Genomic DNA, 25,185 nt, shown 5'->3' on the forward strand with positions numbered 1-25,185 from the left:
TCATTCTGATTTATCTCAGAGCACAAAAGAATATCCCATTAGAGACATCGGGTTTGAGTAAAATTCATGATTTCTGATTGTTAAACCTGTAGAAGACTTGTCTGTTCTCACATTACTAAACAAATAAATACGTGTCCCTTCTGGCCAAAACAGGACCTATGGGGTTGAATGAGGCAGGATTACAGATCGGCATGAAAATAAAATATTGTAGGATGTACTACCAATGGTTTTACTTTATTTAATCATCAGTAAAATACAGAATTAATAGACTGAGTGATTCTCATCTTCAGTGGAGACCAGGATCTTTGCATCAGTGATGATGTACCAGCACTTGAGTGATTTTTTTTTATTATAGCACTTGAGTGGAGCTCAACCCAATATGGATCAGAGGCTTGAGTGGAAAAAAAAAGGTTACAGAGAAAACAAAGAGGCAAAATATGATATAGAAAATAGTGGTAGGCTCTCAAAGATGCTTTGAAGTACGTACCAGCTCACATCCTCAAACACCTCCAAAACTTCATGATGATGGTGGCAGACAGTGTTGTCTAACACAAATAATCCAAAATCTCCCATACACAGATGTTTAAATGGGTTGGCCTCTGGTGCTTGTGTCCTCTTCCTCCTCCTCCTCCTCCTCCTCCTTCCTGCCCTATTGATGTGTCATCGTCGTGCTGGACGTGGACAAGGCCACTCCCATCAGGATCAGGATATAATGTATATACTGTATATACAGTAGATATCACAGGATCATTATAATATATAAATGTGTGTGGATGCCTGGGAAAACCCTTCACATGGTGGATGTATCACAACCATAAGAAATTTGTAACGCCAGATCAGTCTATTTGCTAGTCACAGGATTAGAACATGATGTCTCGACTGGTGGTGGACACACAAATAGTCTCTAATTAATTTGGTTAATTTTCTTGTTTTTAATGGAATTTTTGATTAGATTACTCTGAGTTTAAAGCAAACTGATTTGATTCTGTTTACATCTAAAGCATTTGGCAGATGTCCTCATCACATTTTTCTCATTTATATAGCTGAGCAATTGAAGGGTAAGGGCCTCGCACAAGGGCCCAGGAGTGGCCCCTTGGTGTACCTGGGATTTGAACTCACAACCTTCCGGTCAGGAGTTCAACACAACCACTGTGCTACCGCATCCACCAGTTTGGTTCATGCTGCGTTCACACATTGACTGATTTTAATTCCCTGCTTTACTTTAAAGCAGCCAGTCGGTGTTCCTTCTACTGGTTGCCATAGTGATATCAGTTCTCAGTGGGTGGAGTGACTAGCATTTCTACATGAAGGAGAAGCAGTGTGTGATCTTTGTCACGTATCACGTCGTTCTACCATTTTCACTCCCTTTGGATCAGAAGTCGCTGCATTAAATCACTCCATATTTGCATAAAGTTCAACTTTTCTCAGATGGACAAGCCCACATCCAATCTTAAGCTCTCATTGAAAATTAAACTCTGGTTGCTCTGTCGCTGCAAGTCACGGTATGTGTAAATGTAGCATTATGTCTGTGTCGATCTGATCAGCTGTGAAGGCTTCAGACACTTTTAGAGAGACTGAATTTATTGCTGGTCTTATAATTGTGGATGTGGTAGCCTAGTGGTGCTGACATACCAGTTGGAAGGTTGTGTGTTCGAATCCCAGGGCCTTGTAACCTTGTATAAAATGAGATAAACTGTAAGTCACTTTGGATAAAGGCATCTGCCAAATGCAGTAAATGTAATGTTATTACACTGGCTCCTTATCCAACATGATCTTTGCAGGCAGATAACCATGGCAGGGTTTTTAACTAGACTAAATAAAAACATCTCCAGGGTAATATACAATTATAATCTCGAGGTTTAAGGTGTCAAAGTCCATTATTGACAGAAAAAGTGAATTTTGGTCATTTTCAGTAGGTTTCCAGAATTCAATCATAGTGACTTTAGTTTTTAATAATCTTTTGCCGTTTACAGCCTCAGGAACATCCAGTGGGTTTTCTCAGGCCATGCATCTTTCTGCCTGACACACACACACACACACACACACACAATTTGTTTTTAGGTTTGTCCAGAGAAAGAGCCTTGCCTTACATGCTCACAGTTCCAGGGTCTCTGGTCATCCTGGCTCATTGCAAATACAATGTCTTTTGTTATTATCATGTAGTTTAATGTGGCTGATAACTGAGACTTTTTTTGAGAGATCTTTTTCTTATCTTAATTATTATCATAGGAATTTTGGTTTACTAAATTATAAAGTAATACGTTCTGGGGAATAACATGTATAAGATGTTAGCTCTTCCTACTTGTAAGGAAAAGGATGACATCAGAAAGAATCCTGTTAGCTGCTGGTGTCATCTTTTCCTTTTCAAAAATAAATAATACTTCTTGTTAGACTTCGGTGAGAACTAAAATAGAAAAGATGTAAGTCGTTTGTTTTTTTGTGACTTAATTATTGTAAAAAAAAAAGAAAAAATCATTATTCATAATACATTGCCTGGATACTCTCATTCCCCTCCATTCAGAAGCATGCAGAGCCACAGCTGTGTCCAAATCTCATGAACTACAGCACATCCTGCTAGGAGATTTCTCTCGGTATTCAGGAATTAACATACCGACGGTAGCCAATATGAGTCCAGTCATGCTGTCACGTCCAGTAATAAACATGACTGACAAATTACGTGGTAACAGTGTGTAGTAAAACATTCGACTTGAGCTCTAGCACTTCATGTTTGTTTTATACTTAATCTTTGTATCTGTTTGTATGTAGGTGTGACCAGGTCCATGAAAGACAAGGTAACTAAACCTACAGCTATGGCTCAAGGCCGTGTAGCCCACATGATTGAGTGGCAGAGTTGGGGCAAACCATCTGCTGGGCCAATAGGGGGAGCAGGTCGTTCCAACCTGCACCGCGAGAGGGAAAGAAGACTCGAGAATGACGCCTACAGCGACCTGAGCGATGGGGAGAAGGAAGCACGAATGGCTGCTGGTAAAAACTGGCTGCTCCTCAAAAGCTTTTCAAAACATTTTACACATTGTGGTCAAATCAAAGAAATACTTTTATCAAAGAAATGCGCTTTTAGAAGAAGAAACCTTTATTCGTTTCATATGCATTACAGCACTGTGGAATTATTGTTTATTAGAAATCTGAGGTCAGAGCCCGCGGTCAGCCAAAGACAAGCCTCCTCCAGACCATCAGAGGGAAACCTTACCCATTGTTTCAATGTCTTATTCCATTGTTTGCGCCATTTTCTTCCACTTAATCACCAGTTTTATGTTCATTTTTTTAGTCACTCTGTTTAAGTTTCTGTGTTTCAATGTTTCTGTTTATTTCATGGTGCAACTTTGGTTTTTAAATGACAGAAATAAATATATTAGGACTTACATGTGCCTTCATTACATGACGCTGTCATGTTACACTACAGCCCCCAAGCATAAAGAGGAATAAGGGTCTTGCTCAAGGGTCAAAAACAGTCAGTTTTCTAGTGCTGGGGTTTGAATCCCTCAGTTTCTGACCTTCAGTAACCCAGAGTGTTAACTCAGAGTCACCACTGCACCAATATTGAATTTCTTTACCTATAAGACCAGAAATAGTCTTAGCTTATGTGATGAAGCACTGCAACTCGTGATCTCACGGCATCCATTTTAGTATATTGTGGTACATTCTTGCCCTGAGAACAATCCACCACTTCACATCCCAAATATTTTCTACGGTATCGATGACGTGTCTTTGAGGTGGGAATTTCAGGAGATTATCATTAATGCAGCATGACAGTACAATTTGGCTTCTTTGTTTTTAACAGGAGTGATGCAGCAGTTTGCGATCTCTGAGGCCACATTGCTGGCATGGAATTCTATGGATGGGGAAAGTTTCTGTGTTGACTCCAACCAGGGCAGTGTAGCACACCTCAGTGAAGTTAATCAGGAGAGCATTACCAGCAGAGGTAAAGATAACCAGCAGATCATGTGTGTGCGATATCATACGTGTGTAATCCTGACCGAAGTAATTAAAGGGTTGCACAATGGTAATAAAATACAACTAAAAACAACAGTTTTATTATATTTGATTTAGTTTGTTTTGTATAATGAAAACCGTGATATATGTTTAAAAATTTTTTGGAGTGGCGCACGTACATTTCGGCTCAGTAAGCGTATAACCGAATTACGTGTGCTACAGTAAATCAGGAGGAGATTCGCTCTTCTCTCCATCACTAGATCTGTTGAGTCAGTGAGTTCATTTCCTATTGGAGTTCACTTCATCAGTTGGATGTTTCCAGCATTACGGTGCATGCAGCTGTAGTCTGTTTGGAGCTGAGAAGAAGTCAAGAAGTTTCATTTTTTTTGTTTACTTTGTTTTTGACGGATACTGTTTCTAGGTGAATTTACAGTTCTAGACCAGATTTCATTTGGCAATTGGTACCAGATATTATTTGGTAATTGGTACCAGGTTTTATTTGGTATTTTGTAATGGGTACCAAATTTTATTTGGTATTTAGTCATTTATTTAGTACTTTTAGGTGCGATTTATTTGGTAAGATAAAAAAATTAAATAAGGCTAACACAGATAATGACAGAACATCTTGAATGTAATACTAAATAAAGCTAAGCTGCATGGCTACATTAAGCTAAACTAAAATTTAAATGTGTAATTTATTCTTGATTGTTAATGAACACAATTAGCCCATCATTTGCATTTAATCTGAATGCAATGGCCAAAGATAATGTTGCTCATGAACACTTTTTCTGATGACTTCTGTGTACTTTAGATCAGCCTTTGCATCATTCGTCTGCAGAAGTGTGGCCTCACACCTACGTGTCCCAGGGTCTGTACTGCCTTTCATCCTCTGATGCCTGGGAGCCAATCAGCAATGAGCTGTCAGGCATGGCTTCTCCTGCTGCTGGCTCCTACTTAGCCAGTGGGGCTTCAGGAGAAGGTTATGATTGTTCCACTCACTATCTGTCCCAGCAGCACCTTACACTTCAGCAGCAGAGCCACTTACAGCAGCTTCAGATGCAGCAGTACCAGCAGCAGCAACTCATGCAGTACCAGCAACAGGTTAGAAAAATTCCTACAACAGTACTACAACAGTAGCAGTACTAGTGCTAGTGCAACACAAACGCTTTGAACCGTACAGCACATGCACTAGGGCTTAATGGCTGTGCAGTAGGTCCTTCAGTATATTTTCAACAAGGAGCTTTTAATTAGCTGGTGTGTTAATTAATTTAATCTGGGTTTTTTTCCAGTCACTGGAACATCGGCTACACAGCACCTCCCATTCTTTGCAGGCGACACCCAATAGCACCATTCATAGCTTGGGTCCACCGACTCATCCACGATTGGCTGATTTATGGGCAGCAGCACAAGTGGAGCCACATCAGATGGAAATAATGGGACACATGAGCATAACTTTGGCCGAAATGGACACGCCGGAATCATACGGCGAGGAATTAGTTACAGAAAATGAGTGCATCCCTGAGCAGCAAGAAGAAGAGGACGCGAAGGTGTGTTCTTTGCTGTTTCATAATAAAAAAAACACCATATTGTCTTAAAATGTCTTCAGCCAGAAGAATGCGGACGTTTAAACTGCTGGGCAAATAAAATGACAGACGAGTCAATCAACATGTTATTCTAGAGTCAATGACGGTCAGTCAGATGTTTTAAACTCTTCTAAATGACACCCTGTAAGCCTCAAACCCTCTTCACCACATCTAACATTAGTGATCTCTCATCGACTCTCGATTTTCCCACTTAACTTTCTGGCAGTGTAAACATTTTAAGTTCATTAAGTGAAATAAACTTAGCAATATGAGTTTGACTTGGCTAATATTAGACAAGTATATACTGTATTTAACATCCGTTGCTATGTTTCAGCCAAAAAAAAGCTAAAAGAAAAGAAAAGATTAAGCCTTTCTCCCATTACACTAATGTTCCAGTCTGTAGTCAGAACACAAATCTTATTGGGTGTTTTCAATCAGTATAAAGAGATGAATTTATTTCTGTTAAGATTATTCAGGACACTGTTGGGTTTCTGTATGTAGAGTATCATGATTTTGGATAGGACAGGACAGGACAGGACAGGAACAGGAGAGGGATGTGAGCCCCCTGCTGGACAAATAATTCACATCTCTTCTTTATAACACTGGTACAGAAATAAAACAGACTGCAAAGTAAAAGCTTTTTTGAGTTAAACACTAATGGTGATCGTTAGAGTAATTAAAAACACAGTCGAGCCCAATGAAGTAGAAAATGCAGTGCGCATACTCTATATACAAGGACATGGATCTTATTCCAAAAAGGGCAAAATGTCTGAACAAACAAACACAAACTTACAAACTAGAAACAATGAGTATGAACAAAACATGGAAGCAGTGCCTGCATGTTCATTTCAGATCGAGATCTTGGAAGTATGGAAGAAGTTCTTTTGGTAATAATAATAATGATATGCTTTTCTTTTCTCAATGGTCTTATTCAAGGAGGATGACATCACATTAACGCTGGAACCTGAGTCCACGCCCATGATGCCGGTTATGACCACACAGCCTCATAGAGAGGGTCCGATGCCTGGCGGCGTGAGTCCATCAATGTCACACGCAGAGCCAATGCCTGAGCACATGGCCTTCGAGGTCACATCCTGTATCATCCAGTCCCTAGAAGAGAAAGAAGAGGAGGTGGAGGAAGGGGCTGTGGTTGTTGTGGCAACCAATTAATTTTCATTTTTTTTCCCCCAAGAGGATAACTGAAAGAAACTTTTCAAAAATGGAACTGTCTTTACTGAAATAATTAACTAATTATGCTAATGTATAACCAACCACACCCAAGGTGTATGTTGTCATTTTTTGTCTGTCAGACAGTGGAGGACTCCGAACAGTGAGATGCACTGACTTATATGTTCATCAAGAGTGATAAAGGAAAAATTGCATTCTTTAAATGCAGGGACACACTAACAGAGATGGTAAGAGTGGAGATGTAGAGATGATTCCATGTTATTTGTTCACCAGTGGAGGAGAAACTCAAGAAAACAGTGCAATACTAACATACCAAGACAACCAAAAGAAAGTGCATGCATTCTGAATATTTAAGTGACTGAATTACAAGTATACATATAGTAATAACTGAAATTGATTTTTGTAATAAAATGAAAAGCCAACAAAATATTATCTATTTCTATGTACATATAATATGTATGTTTCTATGTATGTATGTATGTGTGTATGTGTGTGTGTGTGTGTATGTTGGTATGACTGTATGACTGCATGTACGTATGTATAAAGCTATATTCTCAAAAACCATTATCACCATTTGGCAATAACGTTGTGTGACGCGTCTCATATGTATTTAAATTACAGCAGACTCACACACACTCACACACTCTTCATATACACAAGCACAATACTGCCCAGTGCTGTACTGTTCATCACAAATACATATAAGACTTATGCACTATCATAAATATAAAAGAATGTATGGTATGGTTTTGGTTGGTGACTACATTTTTGTCCCATCAAGTTTTTGTTCATTTTTTTATTTGTTTGTTTGTTTGTTTGTTTGTTTGTTTATTTATTTAAAATAGGCCGAATATTAATAATCACAATTATTTAACTAGACAATTAAAACCTGAAGACCAGCTTCAGCTTCAATCACTCACCAGTCTCAATATAAAACCTGCAGAACAAGTGATTCATTAGACCTGAATGGTGTAACGGAAGACTGAACGCAATCATGTGTGGAAACATAACCAAAAGCTGCTTATAACCAACAGAGAAACACCATCTTAGATGTGAAGCAGCTAAAATAAGCACAATGTTGCAGCAAAGTCAGTTTACCAATTAACTCATAAAGAAAATTAAATACTGATAAATTCTGTTAACTACATTGTGCATTATTTTATTGTCATATTGACCGACCGTATGACTGTGGACATAATGGAAGAAACTAAAGGAAAGAAGGTGCTATTAATGAACTGATTGTAGGCTTTGATCTAATTATTAGAAGAGTTTGCTGTTTACTCTGTGGACGTGAATGAGAGAAGATCACTAGAAAATAAGTGTGGAGAATGGATTCATAAAATAATCTTTCACTGATGCAGGGGTAATCCTGTTAAAGTAGAATTCTGTGACGAAGCGGTGTTTATTTTCTGGTGATAAATTCCATTATGCAACTTAAACAATGTTTATTCATTAATTAATTTATTTAAAATGACTACTTCATTATACAAAATAGAAATGAGTAGAAGGTGGATAAAAGGCTTTATGAGGATGGTATTATTGTGTAGAGAAGGGAAAGGTATCATATATGCATTTTTATTAACTTTTACCTTTTATTACATGGGAAAAAGTCAACATTAGTGACAAAGGGAGATTTAAACCATGACCTTCTAAAAAGAACTAATTCTAAAAGGATATTAGGTGACTTATTATGAGAGGTTGGGCATGATATCTGTTATGTGTGTATTTTTATGTGTTGTAAATAAAAATCTTATTGTGAGTGAGTGCCACTGTTTCACTTGCAATTAAAACCAAAGGAAAAATCCATGTACACACACACACACACACATGCACACACATACAAGCAAGCACAAATAAATTACTCTCATACAGTGGAGATCAAAATTAAAGAACAACCTACAAGTTCTTATATTTCAAGGTCACTGCTTAGTCCTCTTTGAAATGATCAAAACAGGAGTAAAAGAGCAGTATATTTCATGGGTTACATATATTTTAAAGCACAAAATAAAAAAAAATTCAATGAGATTTAAAAAAGACCAATAATTCAGAGAACATTTTCAGATACCTCCCAGTTATTGGTGTTAACTTGGCACCTGGTGCTAATTTCTTTAATTATCTGACAACCTATTTAACCTAACCTATTTAACTGGCAGCCAAACTTTACAGTTTTCACTGACTTTACAAGATGGTGAGCCGTTCTAAAGTGACGGAAACCCTCCAGCAGCAGGTTGTCCAGATGAAGGCCAAAGGGATGACCCTTTCAGCCATAGCAAGAGAAGATAGTCGTTCCAAATCTGTAATTTCTAGAATATTGCATCTTTACAACGTTGCAAACTCATTCAAGTCCCCCAAGAAGCCTGGTTGTCCATGAAAGGCAAATGCAAGAGAGGACAGGATAATGCGGAGAATCTCAGTGGGCAATCGGTTCAACACTGCAGCTGGGATTGCATGCCAGTTCAGCGCTGAACAGAGCAAGGATCTGTCTCGATGTTTAAGAGAATTTGGACTGAAAGCCCACTCTGCAGTGACAAAACCTCTCACTAGCAAAAAGAATCAAAAGGCTAGACTAACCTTTGCTGAGCAACATATTGTGTGGACTGAGGAGAAATGGTACAAAGTTCACTTTAGTGATGAAAGCAAGTTTAATTCATTTGGGTCCAATGGGAAACATTATAGAATAGTATAGTGTATAGAAGTCAGTGAAAGGTGGAGGTAGAAGTGTCACAGTTTGGGGGATGTTTTCTACAGCAGGATCCGGGTCTCTTATATACTGTAGCTACAGTACATGGCAGAATGAATGCAAATGTTTATCAGACCCTTCTTCGACAGCATGCGTTCATCAACCAATCAGTCAGCAATTTTCATGTTTGACAATGCCCCCGTCACACAGCGAAACAGGTACTGTAAAGCAGTTCCTTGTTAACTAATATTGTTAAGTTAAAAACACTGAAATAATGAAATGGCCAGCCAAGATTCCTGATCTAAACTCAATAGAAAACCTGTAGAAAATCTTTGGCAACAAAGTTATGGCTAAGAAACCCACTACGGTCACTGAACTGTGGAAGAGACTGGAAAAAGAGTGGACCAAAATCACACCATAGCAGTGTGAGAGACTAGTGACGTCCTGTGGCCACAGATGTGCTGAAGTCATTCAAAGTAAGGGTCTGTACACTTCCTACTAATTGTTGACTGTTAATTGACTTTTGACTGGAAATTTTAGTTGTAATCGTTCTCTTAGGGGCTTTTTACACCTGGTCACTTTATGCATTGTGATCGCATGAAGATCCGATCGTAAAAAGACCAGGTGTAAAAACGTTTTCGAGACGGATATAAATCCGATCGTTCAAACCACTTCAGGAGGTGGTCTGGGACGCATTTCAGATGAAACTGTACTGGTGTAAATGAATGTGGTTGTTCAAGCCACATACGTCAGCGCTAAACTCAAACTGCGCTAAACTCAAACTGCGAGTGACGTACTTCCGCAAACGGAAGTACGTCACTCGCAGGTGACTCGTGAGTCGTGCATCGTGCCAGAAACAAATATGTTTTCCCACCAGCGCTGGCTCCGATCTTTCACCCAGGTGTCTCGTTGGGTCTTAAAATGCACTGCTGCCGCCAGCGAAAATGCAGCAAACAGTAATTGCTGTTTTTTGTAGCAACCGCATACACCAAAGCGTGTTCCATTTCAATTACCCTGGAAATGAGGTCAAATATATTTGCATTTTGGGCGGGAGTAGAAAGATCGGATTGATATCCGATTCGCCAAGACACACTTATGTGGCCTAATGTAAATGGAACAGTTTTAACAAATCAGATAGCTATCGGATCAGAGAAAACACATGAAGTGACCAGGTGTAAAAAGGCCCTTAGCTACATTCATTACTGTTCTCTCATACCAATTTTGATCTCCATTGTATCACATCATCAGAAATTTAGACACTGGCCAAATACGACAGATGCAAATGCCACTATAGTTGTCATGATTTATTGCATAATTCTTAGTTCCCCCTACAAGCGTTCACCGTATACATAATTCATTGGAATGGGAATCCGTTACATCACATTCTAATAATCCATATGATTTCTTGGATTGAAAATAAACCTTCAAAACCTTTCCTAATACTAATCCTGCATACCTAATATTAAACAATATACAAGTTCTACTCAGACTGAATGAGCACGAGAGAAATAAATAAAGATAGAATGTATATCAGGATTGTAAAATAAAAACTAAGTGCTTGTGATGTTCTCCAACTGACCATGTATACCAAGAATTATGAGTTTAAAGACATTAGAGCAACCTGAGATAAGAGAAATCGGGATGTGAGATGAGGGTTCGGAGGGAAAATTGTGAACAGTTAATCTGGACAGCTTAATATGTGCACAGGAAAGCATCCAAATAAAGTCCATGCTTGTGATAGGGTTGAATAGTTCTGGGTTGATTTTTTTCTGTGCAGATTTATGAACTAAATGACTCAAAGCCACTGGGTGTGAATTACATGATAATTTAATGGACACCTGACCCTCACACTCACATGTGCTTCTTGAATCTCATTCCAGGTTTATTCTCTCTGTGCCGTTATAATGCACTCTCCTAGGAAGCCTTTCCTTTAGCTGTTGTATTGTGACTGTGTGGATTTGCGTTCATTCAGCTACAAGATCATCAGTGAGATCAGACACTGATGATGTAAGAGTGAGGAGGTCTGGGGTTCAGTCTGTGTTCCAGTTCATCACAAAGGTGTTCAGTGGTGTTGAGTCAGAGTCAGGGCTCAGTGCAGGACACTCGAGTTCTTCACTCCAACCTTCACACACCATGTCTACATGGAGCTCTGTCCTTTGTGTACCGGAGCATTGTCATGATGGAACAGGGTTCGAGCCTCGAGTAATGCTTCAGAAAATAAAAACATGTCTATAAACAGTTGCATGCTTTTACGTTTGTTGCAACAGTTTGAGGAAAACCACATATGCGTGTTATGGTCAGGTGTAGAACATACTCTTGGCCATAAAGTGTAATGTTTATGTAAAATTCATGGTCTGCAGCTGAAGTAATTAAGCACACTGCAGGTTTAAGATAATGTTTCAAAACTGAAAAATGAACCACACAAAATTTAAAGTTACCTAGCTGAAGTACAACAAAGATCTGTTAAGGGGCAGCAAGCAGAGCTAGAATTAATACTGATTTGAGGTTACAACTTGCAATTTTCAACCTAGAGTCAGGAAAAGGAACAGCCTTAGAAAACTCCCATGAGACATGAAATTCCTACTCATCGATTTGGGGAACTACAGGTTCCTTCCCAGTTTATGGATTGAGGTCAAACTGCACAAAGCATCCAAAGCATACAGAATAGCAATTCTAATCTTTTTCTAAACAAGTAGCTCGAGATCAATCAACATACAGATATATTCACTTGTCAAATGTCTAACATTGTACAGGTAGATGTTTGAGGAGGTAAATATACGTCGATCATCACAGTATACTAGCTAGCTTGTTGCTAACAAAACAGAGGCATCCAGGTTTTTTTCCAGTTCATTTGCACCAATGTTGGAAATGATAACCTGCAATTTACCACTTATAGGATAAGTCTAATGCAGCAGAATACTTATGAAAACCCAAAGATGGGGCAAAGGATGCCTGAGCTGGCTTCATGGTTATGGATGATGTTAGGATGGTGTCCTGAGACTGTCCAAAAACCAGCCAGAGGGTGAGATGTCCTGATTAACCAAATACTTTTGTGTTTCTTTTTTAAACAAATGATATTAAATTGATTCAATTTATAGGGCCCTTCAAATGTGAATATGAAATCATATGACATAAAAACATGAAAAACCTACGATCAACATTTCCTAACCAATTATTTAGCTTAACTGCTTAAGCAAATCATCTTTTAGCAGTCTTTCACAGACACATAGGATTATGACTAGCTAAAATCCATATACAATATCACACTTGACAGAACATAAAAAACACAAAAACGTTATATAAAAATAAAATAGGGGGAAAATTAACATTATAAACACAGAGCTTAAAGGGGTTCATCATCGCTTTCATGATCAGAATCTCTTTTCTCCTCAGGGACAGGTCTTAGGGATGAGAGCAATATAGCGGGATGAGAGGAAGAAGATTGAGATGGGCTGCCATTGGGACTTCCTGCCTCACTGATACTTCCTTTTGTCTGAGGGCTTCTGCTTTCTGTTGTAGAGCTACTGCTGTTTACTACTATCTCTCGTGTTACTCCTTCAATCCACACTTCCGCCTCCTCCTGCTGTTGGACAGGGGCCAGGGGAACTGAAGGGACCTCTTGGGATGAAGGATGGTAGGAATCAGGGTCGGAGGTGGACATCGGGGATGTTGGGGCTGAGGGAGTCTGGGATGGCTTAGAGTACTTACGAATGGTGTCACGGAAACTGGCTAGAGGGGGGCGCAAGCGGACACCGCTCCTCGTTGAGCCTTCGATGGCTTTCTGAAGCTGACAAACAATAAAAAACAAATATGCGTATTGAATAGCATACATAGTTTGATGGTTGTATGAAAACATAATATCTATATTTATTTACCTCTTTTAGTGCTACAACTCCCACTAACTTGCCTATGCTGGTTACATAGGCATGACTGAGGCCCAATAAGGAGAACAATGTATGAGTCTGTGTGGAAAAAAATAAAAAGTCAGAGGTTATCACACATCACAAGTAAACTTGAAAGTTGCCTCGAAAGTATCTGAGCTAAATAATATGCAAGCGAGTGTATTACTCAAACTTTTTTTTTTACCCTGGTTACCAGTTCATTTTACAATTCAAGATACTTTCATTTAATTTGAAAACTTTTAATAGAATGGGTCCAAGTTATACTTCAGATATGTTCTGGCTACATTCATCTCTCTGATCCATAAAGTTAAAAAATTGTTTCTTAATTAATGTTATTGTTCAACTGATCCCTGTTCATGGTAGCCACAGCAGATTATCTGATCTCTATATTTGATCTAGCACAGGGTTTATACCAGATGTCCTTCCTGATGCAAACCTTCCTATTTTCCCATTCTTTATCCAGAGCCAGTCATTGATCCCAGGCCAAGGTGGTGAGAGCTGAAGCTGGACCACCAAGGACTACTGTTTTTATTAAATAAATGTATTAAAATGTTTTGCCACAAAAACAATTAGCAAGACACAAATTATCCGACAGGTTTATTTTAATCGGCCAACACCAGCCTTTGCAACTATAGAATGTAAGTCATTCCGATTTAAGATGAAATTATTATTTTAGTTAAATATATTAGCGCTACCACATACCAAGGTCCTTTACTGGTTGAAGTTTTGAAAATGAACATAACACTTTATTGACCCTATGCGAAAATTCATTTAAAAACTGGTGCTTAGAGCTAAGAATCCTAATCCCAGGATGCAGGAAGGTAAACTCACCTTGTGTAGCGATGTTCTCTCCACCAGTTGAAAAGGAGATGGGTCTATCTTCACCCTCTCAATTTCCAATGTCTTATCCATCTCTGATTCCTCCCATGCTTTAACCTTTTTAAACCGATACCAGGATTATTGGAATTTTCTACATACTACAGCTATTTCAGAGGAACTGTTTAAATGCATCACCTGGCCAAAAAAGTCACCACCTCTAAGTAGGTAAGATTATTCATCTATTGGACAATTAGGGCAGAGATTAATACGTTTCAGCTGACAAGTTATTTAACCCAAACTGATGCAGTGAGTAGCATCTCATTTCTTTAACAACCATGTCGGAAGACATATACTGTGGTCATGGAAAAGATGTTACTTGCTTTCAGAAGGGTCAATTTATTGGCCTGCATCAAGCCAAGAAATCAATTAAAGAGATTGCTGAAACTACTAGAGTTGGTTTAAAAACTGTCCAAAACATGATTGAAATGTGGAAGGATAGTCATGAACCATCATCGGCCAGGAAGAAATGTGGCTGTAAAAAATCTTGAATGATCATAATCATAGATCTTTAAAACCTTTGGTCAAATCAAATCAAATCAAATCATAAAAAAGGCAACAGCAGAACTGGAGGACTGGCGTGGGGAAAAGGGAAGTGGTAGCTCAGTGGTTAAGGTGTTGGACTACTGATCAGGAGGTTGTGAGTTTGAATCCCAGGGCCAACTGGGCCCCTGAGCAAGGCCCTAAACCCTCAATTGCTCACCTCACTCACTCACTCATTTCCTACCGCTTATCCGAACTACCTCGGGTCACGGGGAGCCTGTGCCTATCTCAGGCGTCATCGGGCATCAAGGCAGGATACACCCTGGACGGAGTGCCAACCCATCGCAGGGCACACGCACACACACACACACACTCTCATTTACTCACACACTCACACACTACGGACAATTTTCCAGAGATACCAATCAACCTACCATGCATGTCTTTGGATCGGGGGAGGAAACCGGAGTACCCGGAGGAAACCCCCGAGGCACGGGGAGAACATGCAAACTCCACACACACAAGGTGGAGGTCAATTGCTCACCTGTATAAATAATTTGCAAGTTGCCCTGGATAAGGGTGTCTGTCAAATGCCGTAAAAATACATACATGTATGTGGTGAAAGTAAGAGAATTTCAACAAGTGAAGAGAACTCAAGGGATTTAGACTAAACAGTTGAGTAGCTTTAAGAAAACTGTCAGACTAATCAGAAAAAGAAGCCCAATTTGCTGTGGGGGGGGGGGAGATACAGTTTGGACTGTAAAACATGAAAAAAGGTCATGTGGCCTGATGAGTCCAGATTTACCAGAATTATGTTACATCAAGGTACATGCGATGATGCACTCACAAGCCCATAGTGAGAGTGTTTTGAACTGGAGTTGCTTCAGTTGGTCAGGTCTAGGTTCAGCAAAAAATGTGCCCAAAAAAAGAGGTCAGTTTACCTGAATATACGTAATGCCAACGTATTTCCATTATTGAATTCCTTCTTCCATGATGGCACCGGCAAATTCCATGATGACAATGCCAGGATCATCAGGCTTAAATTATAAAAGAGGAATTTGTGGAGTATGAGACTTCATTTTCACTTACGGATCGGTCACCACAGGGTTCAGACCTTATCCCCATTGAGAACCATGACTTTCCCCATAACCAATACAAAATCTTAGCAAGAAATTAATGCAATTTGGGATGGAAAAAATGTGAACTTGCATAAGCTTATTGAAATTATGACATGACTGTAATCAAAGAAAAGGCGGTCCAACAAATTATTAGTGTGTGACTTTTTTTGACCAGGCAGTGTATTACACAACATCATATATAAAATCATAACCTCTTCAGGTGTCATTGTATCAGTGAGGGGTGGAGGAGTTGGCTCCTGGGAACAAAGAAAAATATGTTCATGTATATTTATCACGTAAGAACAGTATCAGAAAACTAGAACAAATGACTTTAATGTTTCAATATGGTAATCTACATGGGTGTGCACCTCTGCCTCAGGCTCGTCTGCCTGTCTTTCTGAAGAGGATGAGAAAAGGTTGTGTAAAGTTCTCCTGAAAGACTGGAGAGGACCTTTACCTGGAGTAAAAAGTGAAAATATTATATCTTCTTAATAATCTTAGATTTTACAACAATAACTATCAGGTATTGGAGCTGATTGTAATGTTACTACTATCTGATACAATCTTGTAATGTGATTTTACTGAAGAAAATCATTTTCCCTTCAAAATCATCACCTCACCAGGAGGAGTGATGGTTGGCTCTGGCTGTTTGGGTGAAGTTAAAGGGCCGTTCCTTTCTTCCAGCATTGGTGCACTCTGAGATAGTGAAAGAGAACTGTGGTTTAAACCTAAAATTCCCAACCCACAGTGACCATTTCTCCATCAAGAAACATGTTTCCTTCTTTTTTTGCTTTCCTACTCTATTGCATTTTGTGTAATAAATGTAAAATGTCTAGCATATTAACTAACACATAATAACTACACTAGATTTTATAATAGTGTGCCATACACTAACATTAGACAACTGTTTATATATATATTAGGTAAAGAGGTAAAGCTTTACCAAAAGGAGAATAAACTCCAAAATTAATCCAAAATTAATTTCTCCTACCTTTTCACCACCACTCTCTTCTCCTTCTTCATCTACAAAGGCAATGGATTCCCAGCTGGCACATAAGCCTCGACCGTGCAAACCCTCTTTTTGTATCAGAATCCGTCGCTCTGCTGATAGCCACCAGTCACAAAGGGCAAGAAGCTCAGAGCGCTCAATGCTTCCCAAGAGGATCATAGATTCTTGAGAATTCAACAGATGATGAATTGTTAGATCATTTTAACTTTTTTGTTTTTTTCCAAACATATATTTTTTCAAGACTTCAAGAATTCAAGACTAGGTTTGATCAATGCATATCAAATATAAAAAATGAAAACAAAATAAATGAAACAAAAAAAAAAAATCATACTAATATTGTATTTCTGTTTGAAACATTAAATAAAAATTCTGATATGGCCATATAAGGCATTCTGTGTTTCCATATATTCTCACCTTTTGAGTCCACCAGAGGGAAGTTTTTGAGGGATGTGGAGTTTAGTAAATGTACCACTTCTCTGTATGTGGACTGTGAACACAGATATTTCACTTTTCTCACCATGATGTCTTCAACAAAGATGTTATATTGACTGTGAAAGGAGAAATTGGACAATGTCACTGATAACCCCACAACTATAATTGGAAATAAGCAAAAAATAAGTATATTAAATAAATACCACATGAAATGAATGATATATTGTGCTTAAATATACGACAGTTTATTTTAACACAATAGTAAGTGTGTGTGGATTTGGGTTTATGGTCAAACACCAGTTTGTGAATAGAAGTCAGAGCCAGGAAAAGTGAGTGATAAAGATCTTCACCAGTACGGGATTGATTTAACAAGGATAAAGGCGGAGAGATGAGAGCCACAAAAGAGAGAAAGAGGTTAGAATTCTGTATATATGTGCAGAAGAATATAAAAGTGCTGAAAATCTGAAGCCAAAGAAAAAAAAAACCTTTTTTTTGTGGGTCAACCACATCTCCAAAAAACACAATAAAAGCTTCTGCTCACTGACACTTAGTGGGTTTGGACGCCTGCTCATACCCAACATCCAAATATGGCTGCTGGCAGAGGAGTGCAGCACCAAGGATGTATTCAACCTGATGGTCCTGGAGGTCACTCATCTACCATCTACCTGTTGAGTTTAAGGGTGTACATACCACACTGATGAATTTACCAGTACATGGATTAAGATAAACTAGCAGGCAGAGTAAAGGTGGCATGTGTAGAGGTGGGTGTGCATGAATATCAATATCCTGCCCCTTGCCACTTATGTTAATTGCATTCTTTGGAGCAGAAATGTTTGTTTGATTATTGTTTCACACGCAGTGAGCAGTGGAATGACAGAATGGTTTATCGGTCTACCTAAATAATAATTATATTTTCAAAATGTCAAAGAGAAAGTCAAACATATTTTAGTTTTTTTAATTCACGAGTAAAGCTGATGGTGTGCCTGATCAAAAGAGATCCTGAGAAGATAGAACTGTACACCTGGATCAGGATAACGGGAGACAGAAGCAAAGTTATGTCAATCAGAAGTAATGGATGAGGCAACCACGTTGCTGGTGTCAGAAATTTCCGCTGATCAGATGAATGATATTTGATCTCAAGAACAGCTGAGGAACAAGCAAGTTGTATATCCGTAGCTGATTATGCAAAATCAAAAACTGGTCTGCCGCACGTCAGAGTGTGGGATCGCTCGGACCTGACCAAACGGTCAATTGCATCTTTGCAATTGCAATTGCAACGGTGAAATTAGCATCTGAGTGGGTGAGTTGTGTGGTGGCCTCCACGGCTCCAGATAAAACTACACAGTAAAGGGCACTTTGTAAAACAGTGTTTGAGCAGAGTGTTTGTACTAAATCATATATGGCAGCAGAAAGCAGTGGGCTCTTCTTGAAGATTAGAATAGTGAACTGAATGTCAGTGGTGTTAGTAAACAGGATGGCAGTGATGTTTCATAATATTCATATTTGTAGCTACACATATATTTTAAAAAAAAATCCACGAATGGCCTGTATATGGAACAGAATAATACACGGGACCATTCAGAAAAGCTATTACCGTTTAGTAACGTCATGTCCTGGGAAAACTGAAGTTGTGTGGTTGGTTTTCGGTCACAGCGGTGAGAAATTGCTTGTTTTGTCCCGGAAATTATTCATTTAAAATTAAACACTGATTACCCAAATATTTTAAAAAATGTAATTTTTCAATCCATTTGGGTTAATTCCTTTAGCATTGGACAGATCCCCAGGTATAGAAAAGCAAGTTACTGTTATGCTTTGCCATACATTTCAAGACTATAAGGATAGAAAGTAGAGTTTTGTGATTGACTGTGTCGAAAACGGCTGAAAGGTCAAGGAGGATAAACGCTGATGGTTGTTTCGCAGGTCAATATCTAGAGTGGGCTTCTTCTTGGTTTTTGCTGAAGTATCTAGAGTGGGCCTCTTCAAGATGGAAACAACCCTTGATGTCTTAAAGGCACTCAGTCCATGATCAGATGTTTTGGAATCATTTTTAATGTTAGTGAAGGAGGAGAGTTTCTTATATGGTGGTGGGTTTGTTGGGCAAGATAACCTACAGGATCTTTTTTTGTATATGATGAGTGATTGTTAAGCACAGACATTAGGTTCAAATGAAAGGATTAGCAGAGATTAGCTCCTCAAATAAGGCAGTGTTATCAGGAAGAGAGTAAAGGAGGATGCAGAGGGATAGGAAGTAAAGAAAAAATACTTCAGACTTTGTATACATCAGATGAGAATGTTTCAAGGTTTTTCTTGCAGAAGGATGTCTTAGTAGCTATTATGGCATATAAAAATTGAAATGATTGGTGTAAGAGGAGAGTGTAGCGATTAATTCATGCTGCCACAATATTGATCAGTTGTAGGGGTGGCATCTAGGGGAAACCTGCCAGGAGTAAGTTTAGCATTACTTCAATATTAAGATGACAGGGGACTGATCAAGAACATGAGTGTCTTGGCCAGATATAGGTGAAATGCAGGAGAAACTGCTTACTTCACTTTAGCAATATCGCTAATGTTAATGTCAGTACTGGTTGTCCAATACTGTCCAGCAGTCTTCACTTCATTAAATACAGCTAAAAGAAATTAGAAAGATGCCATTTCACCAGAAATTGGCTAATAAGGCTTTCTAATGGAATAAAACAAAGCCATAGAAGCCATACAAAAACAAAAATCATAGGTGACCAGGCTCCAAGATGATACAACTGACCTAGAATTGACCTAAAAATGATCCAAAATTATTAATTATTAATTGTAATTAATTTAAGTGTACAGTGTGATCCAGTCAAAGCAAAAGAGTGCACTACTGTTCACTGGTATGGGTTTTTTCCACACAGGTCACAGGTGTCCTCACCTGATATGACCGAAGCCTAGCTCTGGGAGGTAGGGCAATTTCTTGACCTGGATGATGGAGTCATAGAGTGAGGGTTGTAGTCCTTGTGCAACCATGTTGGCCAGGATAACTGCTACCATCATGGGCAAAATGTGAGAGATCTGACCAGTCAACTCAAAACAAATCACAGCAGTAGAGACTGTATGAGTGACAGCCCCAGTCATTGCTGCTGCACCTGCAAAAGAAGAAACTTACTTAGTAATGGAGAGAATTTGACTGTGGAATACACCATGCAATTGATACTAGCATATCAATGGTGGTTTTACCTTACAAAGCTTTGTGTATACATATGTTGCCCAAGCATCCCATACAGTTTCACTGATGTCAGTCTGGTGAGGTGGTGAACATTGCATCACACATGGCACACAGGTTAATTAATTAGCAGGCTACTTGCATTGAAATGAACACTCCAATTTACAGTTATTGACCTTTCTGGAATGGAGCTAATCAAAACTCTAGGCAATAGAAAACCTAGGAGAGCATGCAGATTGTCTCATAATAAAGAAACTAGAAACTAGCACAAAGCAGGCTACACAAATCCTAGGTGTGAAAGAACAGTCAATTCTTTGTGAATGTTGTCCAAGCTGCCAGTTGGGTCTTACATATCAAAACAGAGCTAATCGGGCAGGAACCATAAGGATATGCTGCTAATGTTGCAGTTAAAGAAACCTTATGTCAACCAGCCAACAGCCTTGGGGCTTAGGGCCATATCAATTTCAGTTTCCTGGTCTGTACATATACTTCCTAGTTCAGAAGAAAAATAATGGTTAAAATGTGGATTTGAGAGTGTTGAATTGGTCTGTAAAAAGTCCTCCTGTTAATGAATGTTAAGAATACCAGATGTTATTTACGCCATGCAGAGCCGATCCTGACCTCCCTGGGGCCCTAAGCAAAATTCTGCTAAGGGGCCCTCCTATCTGACCCGTGAGCCAAGTCAAGTCAAGTCAAGTCACTTTATCGTCACATCACCACAGCACATGTGCCTTGGTGAGTGAAATTCTTAGGAGCAAACTCCAGAAATTGCAGAACATTTATACAGATAAGGATATAGATAATGAGTTGACATGTGAAAATGTGCAATTTGCTCATACATATAGTCAGTGCAATATGTGTGTACAATATGTACAATTAACAAACATAATGAAATCAACAGGTGAAATGTGCAGTATGCTCATACATATAATCAGTACAATATGTGTGTACAATATGTACAATTACCAATATGTAAATATGTAAACCATTTGCCACACATTCACACTTGACACCCCACTGCTCCCACTACAAACCTCCCTCCTTTTAAAAAAGTTTGCTCCATCTCTCGGTCAAGAAGTAAAACAATACAGAATTGAATGAGGTATAAACAAATCTTTATTGAATGGAATATTTTAAATATCATGTGAATGTATAAAAGCTAAAATGGCTTGCCATACCGTACCACTGTGTTTTATTGTATGCATGAGAGCAATACTTGATCCCTGATGGTTATGGTTATTATTTACTGAGGGATGTGCATTCATATTGACATTATGCCCATTCCAGTGTAAATCCAATGGTTTCCATATTGCATTAATATTGTTGTAACCTTGATTAAGAGATTACAAACATTGTCATTTAGGAGTGCTATCACGGTACTTTTTGTACTGGTCCCCACACAGATGCTGCTGGAAAGCACGTGTCATTTCGTGCACGATTACACGTGCATATGAACGCATGTTCACGCGCGGCGCAGTTATCGAGCTCCCGTTTATAAACACGGGCGTTTATTCACGCGAATGTTCACGCAATAAATTGTTGGGTGACAGACAGGCCAAGAGATGCACTGGCAGCACTGCACAGCTAATTTAACTAGTCAGATAGAGACTAGAGACAGAATCACATCAACTTAACTTTACTGTTATTTGCTCTTGCTGACATCAAACTTGAAGAGAACACAAGTTTACCTGATTGCTGTTCTCACATTTTACTCTCATTTTGTTTCTTTTTTCTCTTTTCATGGCCAGATGGATAGCTCCGCTTCATATTGTCATCTACACAGTAAACATTAACACGCACTGTAAAATGAGGCAGGGGAGGCGGGGCCTTGCGTAATTTGCGGGGCCCTACGCAACTTGGTAGTGAGTGTATAGGGCCGATCGGCCCTGACTCCATGTAGTCACTACACCGGTTCAGAGCAGATCTGCACAATAAACATTTCTTGAGAATAGATGCTCCCATAAGGGTACTGTATGTGTTCCAACTCCAAACCATTGGCCACATGCTGGAAGGTGACCCTGTTATAACTAGAATTTCATATTTGGAAAGACTCCTATGGGCCCCCACCAAGAAGCAGGGAACTTTCTGGGAAAGGCTTACTCTCCTCACACACATTGTTGTCCCATGAGGACTTCCTAATACTGGTGTGAACAATCTAATTCTTTAGCATAAAGAAGAATTCAAGGAAAAAATTGACCCACACTGTCAGCCCGATTGCCATGTGCAGGTCATTATGCGCAGCATCATCTTTTGCTGAGGATGGTAGCACTGCTAAGTCTTGAGACTGCTCATACCAGGTTAGAGACACACTGCCAATTTCTGGTCCATTTGGACAGCTTTGCAATGTTAGATACATCAATCACCACATTGTCATACATTGTCTGGGACAAGACCATAGTGCTGCCTATGTCTGGGAGAGTGGTGCATGGATAAAGGAGTGGAAAAGGTTTAGCTGGGCACAGGCAGATCTCTTTTCTGAGGTTAATTTGACTCACTGATCTCTCCTGGTGGAGATGACAGTCCAGTAGGTCTGACATAATTTGGCAGAACGCTAGTTACTCATGAAACTGGAGCCATTACTCATGAAACTGGAGTCATTTGGAGCCAGCGTCAATCAAGTGGGAACTCAGCTACTCATGTTGTCATGCTAGATAAGTGACTATTGTAGGACAACAGTATTTCAATTAAATAATACATAATAGGTTTATTTTTTGACTTCATTAAAGGTCATGAATACTTACACAAGAAGGTTTCCAAGGGGTTCTCAGTGAATATAATGAAAGGTTTCTTACAGAATCTAATCAGTACTTAATCATAACATTTGCTGTCATATAGGGACTTGAAATTGAGTTTTGATTTTTATAAGGATCTTTCGGTGAATTTAACGGTTTGTTATGAAAAGAGAAATGGAAAAAGAAGGGACGAGAATAGAAGAGAAGAGAAGAGAAGAGAAGAGAAGAGAAGAGAAGAGAAGAGAGTTGGAAGTAAGACTGACCAATGACAGCATACCCTCCAGGAATGATCCGGTAGAGGATGCCATCAAACAGGATGCCATGAGGAAATAAAGTGGCCATGATTTCTCCGACTAAACGACCAAATGCTGCACCTAAAGAGAGAAAGAGAGAGATTTATGTAACTTGTTCTCCACTGGACCTATGGATGACTTCATTAACAACAGATACTAGATTCTAGGTAACTAGGATGACAAATGGCTAGCCTTCTGTTTAATCACTTATACAATTTTTATATTTCTATTATTATTGCTTATTATCTTACCAAGTACAAACACAGGCATGAATGCTCCAGAGGGGATGGGCATTGTCGTTGACACAGCTGACATCCACAACTGCAAAATATCAAATACAATTCATTTCAAGCTAGCTTATTCAATAGCAAGTTTGAAAGTAGCAAATTTGCATTATTTATGCTAAAGCTGGGGGCAAATATACAGTATATACGTATATATATTCACAGTTTCCATTTATTTCACATTTAAATATAGAAGACCTTAGTAGAGGCAATGTAACTGTTTATTTGTTCTTTTATTGTAAATATGCTGTCCAATGCTTAACTGATTTTAAAATGTTTTAGATTTTGTTGAGAAGTGCACTTTTTTAAAGTGACGTGACATACGGCTAAGTATGGTGACCCATACTCAGAATTTGTTCTCTGCGTTTAACCCATCCAAAGTGCACACACACACACACACACACCGTGAACACACACCCGGAGCAGTGGGCAGCCATTTATGCTGCGGTGCCTGGGGAGCACTTGGGGGGTTCGGTGCCTTGCTCAGATTGCTTGCTTGCTTTTAAACCAGATTTTTTTTAAATGCTCAGTCATGTCTGGCCTGCGACTCGAACCCACAACCTTAGGGTTAGGAGTCAGACTCTCTAACCATTAGGCCACGACTTCCCCCATGGTGATTTCTGTCGAAAGCATAATTATTTTCTAACAATTTGATTGGAGAAGCAACATTCCAAGAGTGCCGATATTTAGTATAAGACTAAAGGTACAACCTTTTTATTACCAATTCTAATTTTAGTGATAGTGACATTTAAACCATTATTACACTTACTACGGGCTTCTGTTTGTCTTCTATCTTATTTTAATTGCTCATTTCTAACAAGAGAGATTGCATGTTGTCAAGAAGCGATATCTAGTTTGAAGAAGAGTTGTATTATGTTTCATAGTAAAATATTCACCATATTCAATTTATTTGTATAGCACTTTTAATGTTTAAAGATTAAAATTAAGTTACTATTTCTCTATAACATCTATCCCTAATGATCGAGCCTGAGGTGACGGTGATGAGGAAAAACTCCCTGAGATGATGTGAGGAAGGAAACAGACTCAGAAGTGAACCTCATCCTAATTTGTGTGACACTGGAAAGGAAATAATGTCAATGTAAATAATGTCCTTTCTACAACAGTTGTCAGCGAACGCGGGATAAAAACGGACCCAAATGCAGGACAGCTTAACAGAAACGGGGATTTAATAAATTAAAGACACAAAACAGGACACAGACAAAACCAGACATGAAGACAAGTACAGAAGACAATAACAGGAGACAATAGGATTCCGCGCTGCACGAAGTAAACGCGGCTCAATTAAATAATACAAATAATCATTATGCACAAGGGACAGGTGTGCAGAGGCGGGGCAGAAAAGACAAGGGCGGGGCAGACACGTGAACATGAAACATAAACAAAAGGCACATGGCCAAAGTCCAGGCAGAGTCCTGACAGAACCCCCCCCTCAAGGCG

At 39.0% G+C, this 25,185-nt stretch overlaps 2 protein-coding genes across 8 annotated transcripts in view; one reads left to right on the forward strand and one right to left on the reverse strand.

The window, feature by feature from the left end:
• Positions 1-8,348, forward strand: part of fam131ba (family with sequence similarity 131 member Ba) — a 33,120-nt gene extending 24,772 nt beyond the window's left edge. For 5 of the 6 annotated variants that reach the window (XM_060864893.1, XM_060864894.1, XM_060864895.1 and 2 more), the window contains 5 exons: positions 2,767-2,985; positions 3,800-3,940; positions 4,763-5,052; positions 5,241-5,498; positions 6,471-8,348. In XM_060864893.1, coding sequence (XP_060720876.1) covers positions 2,767-2,985; positions 3,800-3,940; positions 4,763-5,052; positions 5,241-5,498; positions 6,471-6,704 — 1,142 coding nt within the window. In that variant the 3' untranslated portion in view covers positions 6,705-8,348. The remainder of the gene's footprint in view (positions 1-2,766; positions 2,986-3,799; positions 3,941-4,762; positions 5,053-5,240; positions 5,499-6,470) is intronic. The other variant, XM_060864898.1, reaches the window with a different exon arrangement.
• Positions 8,349-10,691: 2,343 nt separating this feature from the next.
• Positions 10,692-25,185, reverse strand: part of clcn1a (chloride channel, voltage-sensitive 1a) — a 27,962-nt gene continuing 13,468 nt past the window's right edge. The window contains exons 13-23 of one of the 2 annotated variants that reach the window (XM_060865838.1): positions 23,695-23,764; positions 23,414-23,524; positions 20,128-20,341; positions 17,205-17,338; positions 16,773-16,954; positions 16,402-16,477; positions 16,150-16,238; positions 15,994-16,038; positions 14,136-14,240; positions 13,278-13,364; positions 10,692-13,189 (exon numbers count right to left, since the gene is read on the reverse strand). In XM_060865838.1, the coding sequence (XP_060721821.1) occupies positions 12,746-13,189; positions 13,278-13,364; positions 14,136-14,240; positions 15,994-16,038; positions 16,150-16,238; positions 16,402-16,477; positions 16,773-16,954; positions 17,205-17,338; positions 20,128-20,341; positions 23,414-23,524; positions 23,695-23,764 (1,557 nt within the window). In that variant the 3' untranslated portion in view covers positions 10,692-12,745. Of the gene's footprint in view, positions 13,190-13,277; positions 13,365-14,135; positions 14,241-15,993; positions 16,039-16,137; positions 16,239-16,401; positions 16,478-16,772; positions 16,955-17,204; positions 17,339-20,127; positions 20,342-23,413; positions 23,525-23,694; positions 23,765-25,185 lie in introns of both variants that reach the window. The other variant, XM_060865837.1, reaches the window with a different exon arrangement.

Source organism: Tachysurus vachellii, chromosome 3 (genome assembly GCF_030014155.1).
Source record: "Tachysurus vachellii isolate PV-2020 chromosome 3, HZAU_Pvac_v1, whole genome shotgun sequence".
NCBI lineage: Eukaryota > Metazoa > Chordata > Actinopteri > Siluriformes > Bagridae > Tachysurus > Tachysurus vachellii.